The sequence below is a fragment of the Talpa europaea genome (genome assembly GCF_964194135.1).
Source record: "Talpa europaea genome assembly, chromosome: X".
Taxonomy (NCBI): Eukaryota; Metazoa; Chordata; class Mammalia; order Eulipotyphla; family Talpidae; genus Talpa; species Talpa europaea.
The window spans coordinates 36,468,519-36,481,827 of record NC_140081.1 but is presented as its reverse complement, the minus strand read 5'-3'; the positions used below and the strand labels follow the sequence as shown (position 1 = coordinate 36,481,827).

General features: G+C 35.5%; 1 protein-coding gene across 1 annotated transcript in view; it reads left to right on the top strand.

Annotated features, from left to right (window-relative positions):
• Positions 1–265: 265 nt before the first annotated feature.
• Positions 266–13,309, top strand: part of WNK3 (WNK lysine deficient protein kinase 3) — a gene marked incomplete at both ends in the record, with an annotated part of 180,415 nt that continues 167,371 nt past the window's right edge. Inside the window, one exon of the mRNA XM_084258456.1 lies at positions 266–808. Coding sequence (XP_084114582.1) covers positions 266–808 — 543 coding nt within the window. The remainder of the gene's footprint in view (positions 809–13,309) is intronic.

The following is a 13,309-nucleotide window of genomic DNA, read 5'->3' as shown; positions in this document are numbered from 1 at the left end:
CTGGAGTCTGCTGGTTGCTAAGATTGGACAGAACAAAGAACAAACTAATTATTATGAAAAAGGGATTAAGCAATCAGATGACTTGTTTTCTCCTAATGATTTCCGTTGTGGGGTGATTTTTAAAATATACTTTCCCCCCCCCTTCAGGTTACTATGGAAACATATGACCACATAAAGGGAAGTCCATTCTGATAATTCTAATACCTGAGATGTAACTGGACTCAAGAGTGGAATAGGAAAAATTTTAGTACCAACCTTAATTACAATGGCTACTGATTCAGGGGAACCAACTAGCACAGAAGATTCTGAGAAACCTGATGGAGTTTCATTGGAAAACCGAGTTCCTCAGGTTGCTGCAACTTTGATAGTGGAAGCTAGACTAAATGAGAAGATCACTTCTCTGGGGATCACCTCTTCTGGGGAAACTATAGAAAGGAAGCGATTCTTCCGAAAGAGTGTTGAGATGACAGAAGATGACAAAGTTGCTGAATCTTCCCTCAAAAATGAGAGAATAAAGATGGCAACAAATGTTCCAAGGGTAGAAAAGCTTTCTACAAATGTGCTAAGAGGTGGACAAGAAGTTAATTATGAACAGTATTCAAAGCCAACCTCAGAATCCTCAAAAGATTGTTTCAAGGAGAAAAATGAAAAGGAAATGGAAGAAGAAGCAGAAATGAAGGCTGTAGCTACTTCTCCTAGTGGCAGGTTCCTGAAATTCGACATAGAGTTGGGAAGAGGAGCATTTAAAACAGTGTATAAAGGACTGGACACTGAAACATGGGTTGAGGTTGCTTGGTGTGAGCTGCAGGTGGGTATATAATCTTCTTGGTTTTAATAAATGTCAGTTTTAACTGGCCTGACCTGAGTGAGCCAGGATTAAAATGTATCTTGGATTAAAATAAAATGAAGGACTTGTTCCCACCTCCCTGAATCTTTTGCTCCTTTCCTAGATACTCTTGGGAGCCCCCCACCATCCTTTATTTCTCCTGTTGTTTTCCCCTCTGTTTTAAGGGGGGAAATGCTTATCATGGCTTTCTTTGGGAAATGATCTTTATTAATCTCATTAAAGTCCCAAAAGTCTTAATAGCTCATTTTGAAAACTTCTGTAAATGTATGCCTTATGAATTATTATACTTAAGAGTATGTTAGAGATCTGTTTAGTGTGATATCTCCTTTTTTCCCCCAACATTTTTTGTGGGATTTATGTTTGTTCGGGTTTTTTAGAAAAGGAAATGTTTTTCTGATTTTTTGAGGACTTCTGTTAATATAAATTCACTCATGCCTTTGTGTTTACCTTGAAGAGGATCTCAGGAAGAAATAATCACCAGAATCTACTGAGGTTAGTCAATCAAATGTATTTAGAAAGGAGAAATGGAAACAATTATTTAATCACTAGATATTGGTTCCATATTAAATGCTTATATATGTGGTGCTTTAGCTAATGAAGTACTAAATGAGGATAGAGTATCATACAAGGGGTTATAAGACAAATAGTTTCAGACTGATGTAGGTCCAATGTACAGAAAACCTTTGTGACCATAATCAGTTCATGGGAATTGGTCAATATTTACCTGAGATGCTCAAAATGAAGAAAGCTCATCACTGATTACAGGCTTTTGTTGTATGTGAGAGTGTATGTATGTACTGTGATTTTACCCATTCTGAATTTACTGTAGATTGCCATCTAGATAGGCTGAAATTTAGTCCTGATCCCTGCATTTATTTCTAGGAGGCTTTATGTTGAATGCCATGGTTTCCAAACTTCACTGCCTGTAAGAGTCAATGTTTAGTTCATATGCAGATTCCAAAGCCCAGTGTCAGATTCAGTAAGTCTGGAGTAAGATGCAGGACTACAATATAACCAGCTTTCAAAGTATCCTGAATGTAGGATGTCCCTTGATGACTATTTGGAATGCAAGTCACCTATCATGCCATTCTAGCAGTTCTTTAATGGTGTGTACCTGTGTGAGGTTTTGTCTTCACCCTCTTTTTATTACCCTTTAAGGTGAAAAGTAAAAAAATTTATAAGGTCTATGCCATAGTAGAAATAATAGATGGTGAGAGCAAATAAACTTCAAAATTACCTGAAATTCTACTACTTTGAGGACACTTTAAACACTTTTGTATATATTTTATACGTATATATTAATATATGACTGTATGTTCCTTTCCCACATGAAATGGAATTGTACTTTGTTTTACGAAAACTTCAACTTATCATGAACTTCTTTTCATTACCAGTAATTGTGCATTTCTTTATTATTTTTATTTTATTTTTATTTTTTTAAAGATTTATTTATGCGTATAAGAACTGGAGTGCAGGCCAGAGGTGCAGGGGGATGGGGGTGAGAGGATTTACCAGAGACAGAACAGGTGGACTGACTGAATTACACTGCTGAGGGGAGCAGCGTGCGAGGCAGGAGAGGTCTGCTGTGCCATGTGGGTCACCACCCTGGCCGGGGATCAAACTCATGCTGCAGTGGCTGTGGATAGCTTCACAGTGCTGCGTCTTAACCCCTTCCACCACTAGGGTGGTCCCTCATTATTATTTTTTTTAAAAAGAGATACACTTACTACACAGATCATATTATTTTAAAGATTTTATTTATTTATACAAGAACTGGGGTACGGGTCAGAGGTGCGGGAGGGTGAGAGAATTCACCAGAGACAGAGAGGGGAGCAGAACAACAGATGGATTGAAGACACTGCTGAGGGGAACAGCGGGCGAGGCAGGAGAGGTCTGCTGCACCATGTGGGTTTCTCCCTGGCCAGCTGGGAATCGAACCCGCACTGCAGAGGCTACAGACAGCTTCACAGTGCAGCACTCATCCTGCTGCACCACTGGGGAGGCCCCTTCCTTATTATTTTTATTGGGAGCCTAGTATTTCATCATAAGGTTGTCTTGTAAGTTATTTAATCACTTCTCTTTTGTTGGATATCTAAATTTTTCTCCATTATTTCACTATTATAACTGTGGTTGTAATCACCATCTTCGTATATATATTGAAAATTATGTAAATTTTAACTTCATCTCTGCATTGTGACATCTGTAACACTAATCTTTTAGTGATAAATTATGTAAATAGGGATAATAGTTTCCATTCACTTGGTAGTAGGGTACATAGTAATGATTTTTCAAATATTGTGTACTCTAGTTATGCTCAAGGATATTTAGGTAAAAACATGAAGAAAACATTCTAGTGTCAGAACTGTTGAAGGAAATTTCTTACATCATTAATCTGTGCAAAGATTGAAAAGTCCCATAAGGTCTTACTACTCAAACCAGCAGTATGGTTATCACCTGAGAACATGCTGGAACTATAGGTTCTTGGACCTTATCCCAAGACCTACTGAATCAAAATCTATGTCTTAATAATACCTGCAGGTGATTTGTATGCACAGTAGAACATGAAAAACACTGAAATAAGGGACCAGTTCCAAGAGGTAGCTAAATCCGAGGAGGAATTCCCATAATACACCAACATGGGCTTTATATTATATATACTTATTCCTGGTATCCACCCAAAACTTTCCAAGTCAGAATCTCTAGAAGATGGGGTCAAGGGACTTATTTTTTAAAGGTTCCATGTTATTGGGTACATTAGCAAGTATGGGGATCTCTCACGTGCAGCAAATGTTATATGTTATAGTTAAATATTATATTATAAAGTACATTTTAATTTACACCCAAAGAGGCAATTGCAGTTTTCTGTTCTGAAAGGAATGTCAGAATTAGTGAACTTAATTGATACAATTTTTTGTATGTCATTTCATTTTCTGTGTAGTTGGAATTAAGAAAATCTTACTTAGAATTCCAGAAGGATAAGGGCATCATCTTTTAATTATTTCCTTCTGAATACTGTGCAATTTATAATGTGAAATTTCTCATATTTCTTACATGGTCATTTTTATTAAACAATTTTATTAAAAACACCCAACTGAGCAGTTTAAATGTTTAAATTATTCTAGATTCTTTCCCAATTTATTTATATATATAAATATATATGTATGTTATATAAAAGTGGTTTGTCCATACTTTTGTCTTATCACTTTCTATTAACACCATTAAAATATGTAAACTACATTTATTGCATTGACAACACCTCTTAATCTTCTTTCCTGAAATTAATCATTTCTTTTTTTTTATTTTACTTTTCCATGTTTGATTTGAAAGTCACAGCTCAACAAAAGGTTTTTATACCTTTTTCTCTTGATGGCACTTCCCCTCATTGTGGATATCTGAGCCTTGTGTAACATTTCTTAAAAGCCCCTCATCCATTTGTTTAGATTCACTGACCATATGGCAGTGCAAATAACCAGAAGAGAGAGACTTTACTGCTGATACTTTACTTTGGGGCTATAAAAACAAACAGTTAAACCCCATAGTGATGTGGAACAGACTTAGGATTTGGCCATAAAGATTTGCATTTCAACAGTCAGTCATTATTTTATGGTTTCTATAACTTGATTTTTTTAAGTAGTAGTGTTAAGACTTTGTAAAAACCTTGGTTAGTTACTTGGTAAATTGGTAAATTACTATGGGTGAGGACCATTAGCCATAAGTGCTGTTTAGAAGACTTAATTTTAGTTCATGATGTTGAAAGACCTGGTCAGATATTATTGAAAGGTCTGTTTAGTAAGTCATAGGAGTTAGTCATGAGTTTGTAATACTTTCTTCCTCACCTAACAACTTGAGAATCAACAGCACTCTGCTTTTACACATGGAAACACAAGTATATTTTGTTTTTCTATAACTTGGGAGATACTTCCACTAGTACATTTGTTGCTTGTTTTCTTGATAGAATTGAGTTTTTCATATAATGGGGCTGTTTTACAAATGAAGGAACATTGTGGATATCTGAAAATTTTTGTTATTTGATTGTTTCTAAAATGTATTTGAATATGTTCACAATAAGCTTCACTGTGGGTTAGATAAGTGATTGTGTGCTTCTTAGGATAATTAAACCAGGCCTTCTTTAAACAGCATCTAACAACTGGATATCTAACAAGTCTCTGAACTGAACTAAAAATGTCACTGAAAAGGAAGCTTTTTAAAAAGACACTATTGACATAGCAAGTTGACATGCTGAGTGAGCATTCTAATATGCAACTAGCATTCTCAAATGATAGTGAATATATTCAAAGCAGTACAATGGAATAAACAGTTTAAAAATCCATGCTTCCACTCCTGAAATATCTATCAAAATTGGGGAGAAATTTATTTCCATTTTACTTTCATTCATCATCTAAAAACACTTTTGTCAAAGTTTATTTTCAGGCATCAGTTTTACATTTAATTGTGAAATTATAAGTAAATAATGTGAAAACAACTGAATTTCTGATAAAGAAAAAAGTAGTTAAAATATATGCTAGAATTTGTTTCCGAATAAATATTGTTGTCCAAAATAGTTACTCTGGGTACTTTTGCTCTCAATTTTTTTTGTGAGAACCCACTTGGAAATCTTTCCAGATTACTTGATACACATGATAAAATGCTTCATTACATATAGGTAACACCCCAAATAGTGTTACTCAGTTTGATATCTCACTCTCTGCATCACACCCAGCCCTCAGAACACTCTCATGAGCAAAGAATAACTTCATTGAAGGGACCGCGGGATAAATCTTTAAGATTTATTTATGCATACAAGAGCTGGGGTACAGGACAGAAATGCGGGGATAGGGGGTGAGAGGATCCACCAGAGACAGAGTGGGGAACAGAACAGGCAGACTGGCTGAAACACACTGCTGAGGGGAGCAGCGGGTGAGACAGGAGAGGTCTGCTGTGCCATGCGGGTTTCTCCCTGGCCGGCCGGGGATCGAACTCTTGCTGCAAAGGCTGTGGATTGCTTCATAGTGCAGTGCTTAACCCCTTGCACCACCAGGGAGGCCGGGAAGGATAAATCTTGCTTACCTATATATGTTCTACTCCCTGTTTAAAAACAAGTCACGTAACTTTATTAATTATAAGCCAAAGTCAAATACTTTCATAAAATGACAAGGAGTGAGAGTGGTAGGAGACAGCCTTGGTCTGGGAAATATTGTTTGTTTTCCCAGTTAGTTCAATGAGTTAGTTGTGAACTCTCTGCTTGATAGATACATAAACAAGTTGTAGTGGGCCGAATAATTGTCCCCCAAAGATGTCCATGTCCTAATCCTTAAAACCTATGAATGTGTTACCTTACATTGTAAAAAATATGTTCAAGATTAAGTTAAAGATCTTGTGATACATAGATGATGCTGGATTATCTGGGTTGGCTCAGTATAATCACAAGGGTCCTTATACAAGAGAGGAAGGATGGCTATAGTCAAAGGGAGCAGAGGTAAGAGTGCAATTGCTGGAAGAGGGCAGTGAGCCAAGGAATGTGGGCAGCCTCTGAAAACTGAAAAAGCAAGGAATTAGATTGTATCATAGAGTGTCCAGGAGAAACATAGTCTTGCGAATACCTTGATTTTAGTGTAGGGAGATTCATTTTGGTTTCTGATTGCTACAACTGGAAGATAATAAATTTGTATTCTTTTAAATCACTAAATTTTTGGTAATTTGTAACAGCAGCAATAGGAAAGGAATACAGTACATACAGCTGTCATTTGTTTATTCATTCAACAAATAAATTCTCAGTTTCTATAATGTGCCAGAACAGTGCTAAGAATTAGGAACATAATGGAGAGGAATAGAAGAATCAGGCTTTTGTTTTCATAAAACTTACAGTAGAGGGAGTTTGTAGCCATTTAGAAGAAGACTTGGAAATTGGAATTAGTGGAAAGATAAAAGAGCTGTTAAATATAGGTTTATTGCCCCCAAAATAGATGGCTGGATCAAGAAGATGTGGTACATATACACAATGGAATATTACTCGGCAATCAAAAAAGATAAACTCATGCAGTTTGCAGCAACACGGATGGAGCTAGAAGGGATCATGCTCAGCGAAATAAGTCAGAAAGAAAAAAATACCGGATGGTCTCACTCATAGCAGGAATTTAGAAAACCTAAATAAGAGGCCAGGAAAAAGACTAATCAATGCAAAGTAAAAATCAAAATCAATAAGCAACTATAAACCAGAGACACACTACGGGGGGTGGAGGGGAGGGAGGGACAGGGAAAGGAAGGACTAGAGTCAAAATAAGGGGGGAGGTGCAGTTGTATGGGGAATATAACCAAAATGAAAATGCATACATTTTGCAAAGATGAAAAAAAATACGAAATATATAAAATATTTAAATAAAAAAATAAAATAAAATAAAAACAAATAAATAAATAAATAAAATGTCAGGATTGGGAATGTTAGGCAACAGAGATAACATTCCTTTACTACTTAGTTTTCTTTTTATTTTGAGATAATTTGGTAGTAGCAGAAGAGTTGCAAAGATAGTATAGAAAGTTCCCATATGTCCTTAACTTAATGTACATTTCTCCTTATGTTAATATCTTAACCAGAGAACATTTATCAAAATTAAGAAATTAACATTAGTATAATTCTATTAACTAAAGTACAAAACTTACTTGGATTTCACCAGATTTTTCCTGAAGTTCCCTTCAAGTGCTTTGATCCAATCCAGGATCCTGCACTGCATTTAGTTGTTATGTAGGTTTAGTCTCCTCCAATCTGTGACAGTTCTTTAGTCTTCCTTATTTTCCTTCCTTTGTATTTTTTATTAATTTTTAAAATTTAATTTAATTTATGTTTTTTAATTAAGGTAACATTGGGATACCCTCATCAGGTGTACCACCATAGTGCCCCCAGAATTCAAGACCATTAGTTTGAAAAGAAATTTGCACTCCCATGTTTATTGCAATGCTAAATTATGGAAACAACTGAAGTCCCCCGGAACAGATGAGTGGATCAAGAAGATGTATTATATATACACAGTGGAGTATTACTCAGTGATCCAGAAAGATAAACTCATGCCATTTGTGGCAACATGGATGGAGCTTGGGGATTATGCTAAGTGAAATACGTCAGAAGTAGGAAGATAAATACTGAATGGAATGGTGTTACTAGTATGTGAGTATAAATTAACTAAATTAATAGTCAGATAAAGACAAGCTTAAAAACTAACCCTTGATACATGCCTACAGAACTGAACAACCAAGTGGGGAGGGGAGTAAGAACAAAAGGAAAGAAGCACAATTGTCTATGGTGGTGTAATATGGGTGAGTTGGTGGTGGGTGTACTGCGGTGGTAATACCCTTCTTTGTTTTTCATCTTGAACTTTTGAAGAGGACTGCTCAGTTATTTTGTGGAATATCCCTTACTTTGAGTTTGTCTTATCTTTTTTTCATTAGTTGATTTAGGCTGTGAATTTTGCCAGGAATACCAGAAAATTTATGCCCCCTTCTAAATGCATCATAACAGGATGTACATGATGTCAATTACTGGTGATGACAACTCTGACCACTTGGTTAGGGTGGTGTCTGCTAGGTTTTTTAGCTACTGTAAAATTACTTTTTTTCCCCTTTGTAGATTAATATTTTGGGAGTAGATACTTTGAGACTATGCAAATATCTATTCTCAAACTTCCCCCCACTGTTTTGGCATCCACTGGTTTATCTTGCATGTAATAAGTGTTACTGAAGTGTTCTAATGGTGATTTTCTATTTCTCTCATATTTACTATTAGATTTTTGTTTCCTTTTTTAGATAACTTATTGAGGTAAAATTCACATAATAGTCACCATTCTAGAGTGAATAATCATATGGCATCTGGACCATCCATGTTTTGAAACCACCACTCCTATCTACAATCAAAACATTTCTTACCATTTCTTTATTTGAAATAGACAGTAGTGTATTTTTTTTATAGAGGCATGCTTTATTTATTTATTTATTTACTTGTTTGTTTGTTTATACATGCACTGGGTACAGTCAGAAGCGCGGGAGGGTGAGAGAATTCATCAGAGCCAGAGCGGGGAGCAGAGCAGGCAGAAGGACTGAAGTACACTGCTGAGGGGAGCAGCGGGCGGCAGGAGAGGTCTGCACGCCATACGGGACCCTCCTCCAGTGGCCGGGGAGCAGCCGGGGATCGAACTGGCGCCGCAGAGGCTGCGGGCAGCTTCACAACCCAGCGCTCAACCGCTGCGCCACCGGGGAGGCCCAGTAGTGTATTTTTAATGCTACTATGTTAGAATTCAAGTAATAGATTAAAAATGTTTAAATCATCATGGGTTACTATATATTTCATAAATTTTATAGATCATAAATTTTATAGATTATCAGATATGTAGTAGAAAAATTTTTTTTTTCGATACTTGAGTGACATTGTTTTATTTTTCTTTTCAAAGATTTCTATTCATGCTGTACACCGGTCTGTAAAAGTACTCTCTCCATGGGCCTCCCCGGTGGCGCAGCGGTTGAGCGCTGGGTTGCGAAACTGCGCGCGGCCTCTGCGGCGCCGGTTCGATCCCCGGCTGCTCCCCGGCCACCAGAGGAGGGTCCCACATGGCGTGCAGACCTCTCCTGCCGCCCGCTGCTCCCCTCAGCAGTGTATTTCATCAGTCTGCCTGTTCTGCTCCCCGCTCTGGCTCTGGTGAATTCTCTCACCCTCCCGCGCTTCTGACTGTACCCAGTGCATGTATAAACAAAACAAACAAACAAACCAGCAAACAAATAAATAAAAGCATGCCTCTATAAAAAAAAAAAAAAAAAAAAGAAAAAGTACTCTCTCCTCCTCCTCATTACCTTTTAGTTTTATGTGGCCTCTTCCTAAGTATGGCTATCAAGTTTCTGAAAACCACCAATTAGGGAATTTGTGGTTGAGGAAATTTAGTCCATCATGTTATTAATATATTATTACTTTCCATTTTTCAAAATTGACATCAATTGAGCACTTACACAGGTACTTAATTTGAATATTTTATTCAATTCTTGCAATGGTTATATGAGGTAGAAATGATTAATTTTCAGGTGGTGGAACAAAGGTTTAGATACATTAAGCAGCTTGTACAAAGGTAGAGCAGGGATTTGTATTCTATAAATTATATATAAAAACATTTGCAGGGATAATTTAAGAATTTCTTCCTCATTAATTATTTGAGCAGATCATTCTTTTATGCTTTTTACTAATTTAGAACAATTTATTTCACAAATGGACCCTGTTTAAATAATGTTCTTAACATTAAACTGCGGCAGCTCAAGTGATACTAGTCAGTGATGTCATTTATGGACATTACCAGGCTTGTGGACCTCTGAGGACAGTTTTATGGCTAGGTTTCCATGGTTCAATGTCTGGGTTTTACATTTTGTCAATGTCCAGAGGCGGTTGGATATGTGAGGAAGATTCACTTGTGTTAATTCAAACCCCTGCATCTAGGACACACATCTAATAATTTCGGATAAGGAATATAGTTGTTAGGTCAAATGCTCCAGTTGGTCTGTAGTCTAGATAGATGGGAAGTAAATTATAATTAGAAGCTGACTTGGTAAGTATAGAGTCAGAACAAAGGAACTGGTTGTTCCTGCCAAGAAAATGGACTGACCAAATGAACTAGCTGGATTCAATTCCTGACTGGTTGAAGACATCCTCTCTATTCAACAGAACTGGAAGACTAGCAAACCTGGTTTGGTATATGTTTTGTTCCCCATTTGCATATGTTATTTTGACCACTGTCAGTGAGCACTTTTCCTTGGGTATTAGTACCATTGTGGTCTAAAAGCTTTAACATGCAAATATAGTTTGATACTACTATTATGCTGATTTGTTAATACATTGATGTTATTACCATCATGTGCCATACAATGACACACATTATCATTACTCTGATGTGTGTTTATTTTATTTAGCTTTATTTCTGGGATGCTATACCATCTCTCTATGGAGTGAGGTTTGTGAATGAGATACCTGCAACTGTTGCTGCAAATACTATTTCTGAGAGGCAGAATGATAAATTATAGTGTTCAGGGTTTAGAACAGAGCTAAGTTCCAGTGTTTCCTGTGCTAGTTAGGTATATTGAACAATTTTTAGCAGAAATTTGAAACTTTTGTTTTTCATCTTTTTAAAGAGAAAAATATATTTCTAATACACAAAAATGAATAAATGATAACAGTGGAGATTATGTACCTGCTGCTCAGCTTGAGAAATACAATGTTAAGGATTAGATATAATGACTGTAAAGCACATGGCACATGTTTGAGTGGTCAATAAATTATAATGATAAAATAGTGAGCAACCTCATCTTTATCCAGAATATTCATTGATAGACTGCTTTGTAAATTAAATACCATTTTTAAAGCCTTCATATTGGTCATCCTCACTTGAACATGTTATTTTATAAATAGCTTTTATATCATTGTTGATAATGTCTTCCGTCTTTCACATTTGCAGAAACAGATCAAAGTAGCCTCTGGATCTGTTCTCGTTCTGTAGTTTGCTGTTGGTGTTTGCATTAAGAGATATAACTGATAAAGCCATAGTTTACCGTTGGGAAATGAAATGCTGCTTATCTTGAGTAAATACATATGCAGGTTAGTCATGTTGGTACTGTGCCTTGGTGCAGGAAAGATTTTGTGTACATTTTTAGCATACCATGTAACATAACTGATTAAATGTTTAGATAACATTCATTAAAGGATAGTGTTTCTTTTTAAACTAATATGGAGTAGTTGAAATCTATTTGGTAACTTTGCATTTGACCTCATATTTATTAGACATGTATAATAATGGTGAAAAATTGTTATTTAATGCTTTTTTTTGGTGACTTTATCTACAGACAGTAAAATATGGGGATCATTTTGATAGACTGTAATTTTCCTGGCTTCTATGTCAATTCCATTAGCTATCAGTTCTTTCTATTATAGTTTGCCTTTTTTTCATTTGTAATTCCTTTCTTGTATAAGAATTCTCGATGACAGTATATAAAAGTTACTTACTTTATCAAGTGGTTTTTATTGAGAGAGAGCGAGCGAGAGAGAGACAGAGACAGAGACAGAGAAAGAAATTGTCTCCAAAGGACACAGAGAGCTGAAAGCTCTCTTCTTGACTTTGGTGCTAGTTTGACAGGATTATTTTACATTCACTGAATTAGGAGTAAGAGGATTTATGAAGACCTTGGCTGTACCTTTCCAGTGAACTTTATGTCCAGCAATACATCCAGGACAGTAGTTGTAGTAATTTTTTTAAAGTTGTTTATTCCTAATGTTGACAATTTTTGACTCATAGGATGAAAGGATAAAGTGAGGTAGTTTAATTTGGCACATGAAAGACTTGCATTCTATTATTTTAATCAGAAAACATAAAAATGTATTGCTTATTCTTTAGGGTAGATCTGATCTATCATTAGTGGATGACTTCTAGTTAAAAACATTTAGAACTTATTGATCATCTTAGGTTAGAGAGCAAAGCATAAACACTCTACTTGTTTTCATGTCTCTTCTAAGTCTTGCATTCCTTGCTTTTGTTCTTTGAGTTTCTTTTTTTAGACTTTTAAAACTTGAGATATATAATTTTGTATGTTTAAGGTGTGTTGGTTTGATATATTTGTATGTTGCAGTATGATTACTAGCAGTGTTAGCTAACACTTTTATCATGTCACATATTTATCATTTTTTGGTATGAAGAACAATTAATATTTAGTATTTTTGCAACTTTAAAGTTCATACAGTATTATGTATTATAATATTATGTTATACATTACATGTCCATAATGTTTTTAATCTACTAATTGTAAGTTTATACCCCTAAACAACACCTCCCCAATTTCATTGACTTTTATGACTGTCTTTAAACCATTATCACACTATTTTGATCACTGAAGCTTTGTAGTAAGTTTTGAAATCAGGAACTTCAGTTCTGTTCTTTTTCAAGATTGTTTTGTGTATGAGGGTTTTAGGTCCCTTGAGATTCCATATAGATTTTAGAATGGGTTATGTCTATTTCTGCAAAAAATGTCATTGACACTTTGATAGGATTATGTTGTATCTGCGTATCTCTTTTGGCATCGACATCTTAATAATATTAAGACTCCCAATCCATAAAAATAGTTTTCACTTATATGTCTTCTTTAATTTTAGCAATGCTTTGTAGTTTTCAGTATTACAAGTCTTTCGTCTCCATAGTTAAAAACTTCTCCCTATATATTTCTAACAGGGATAAAGGAAACAACTAAGTAAAATAAATAAAACCTAAAATATGATGTAAGGAGTAAACTTAAATATATCATTTGCTAGATCAAATGTGAATATATAACATTTACTTGTTAAAATAAACTCAGATTGTCAGATGGGGTTAAAAGACAAAACCCACATGTATTGTCTACTGAAAGCATATTTAAAACTGATGAAGGTTAAGCAAAAAGAAAGCATGAGTGGCAATA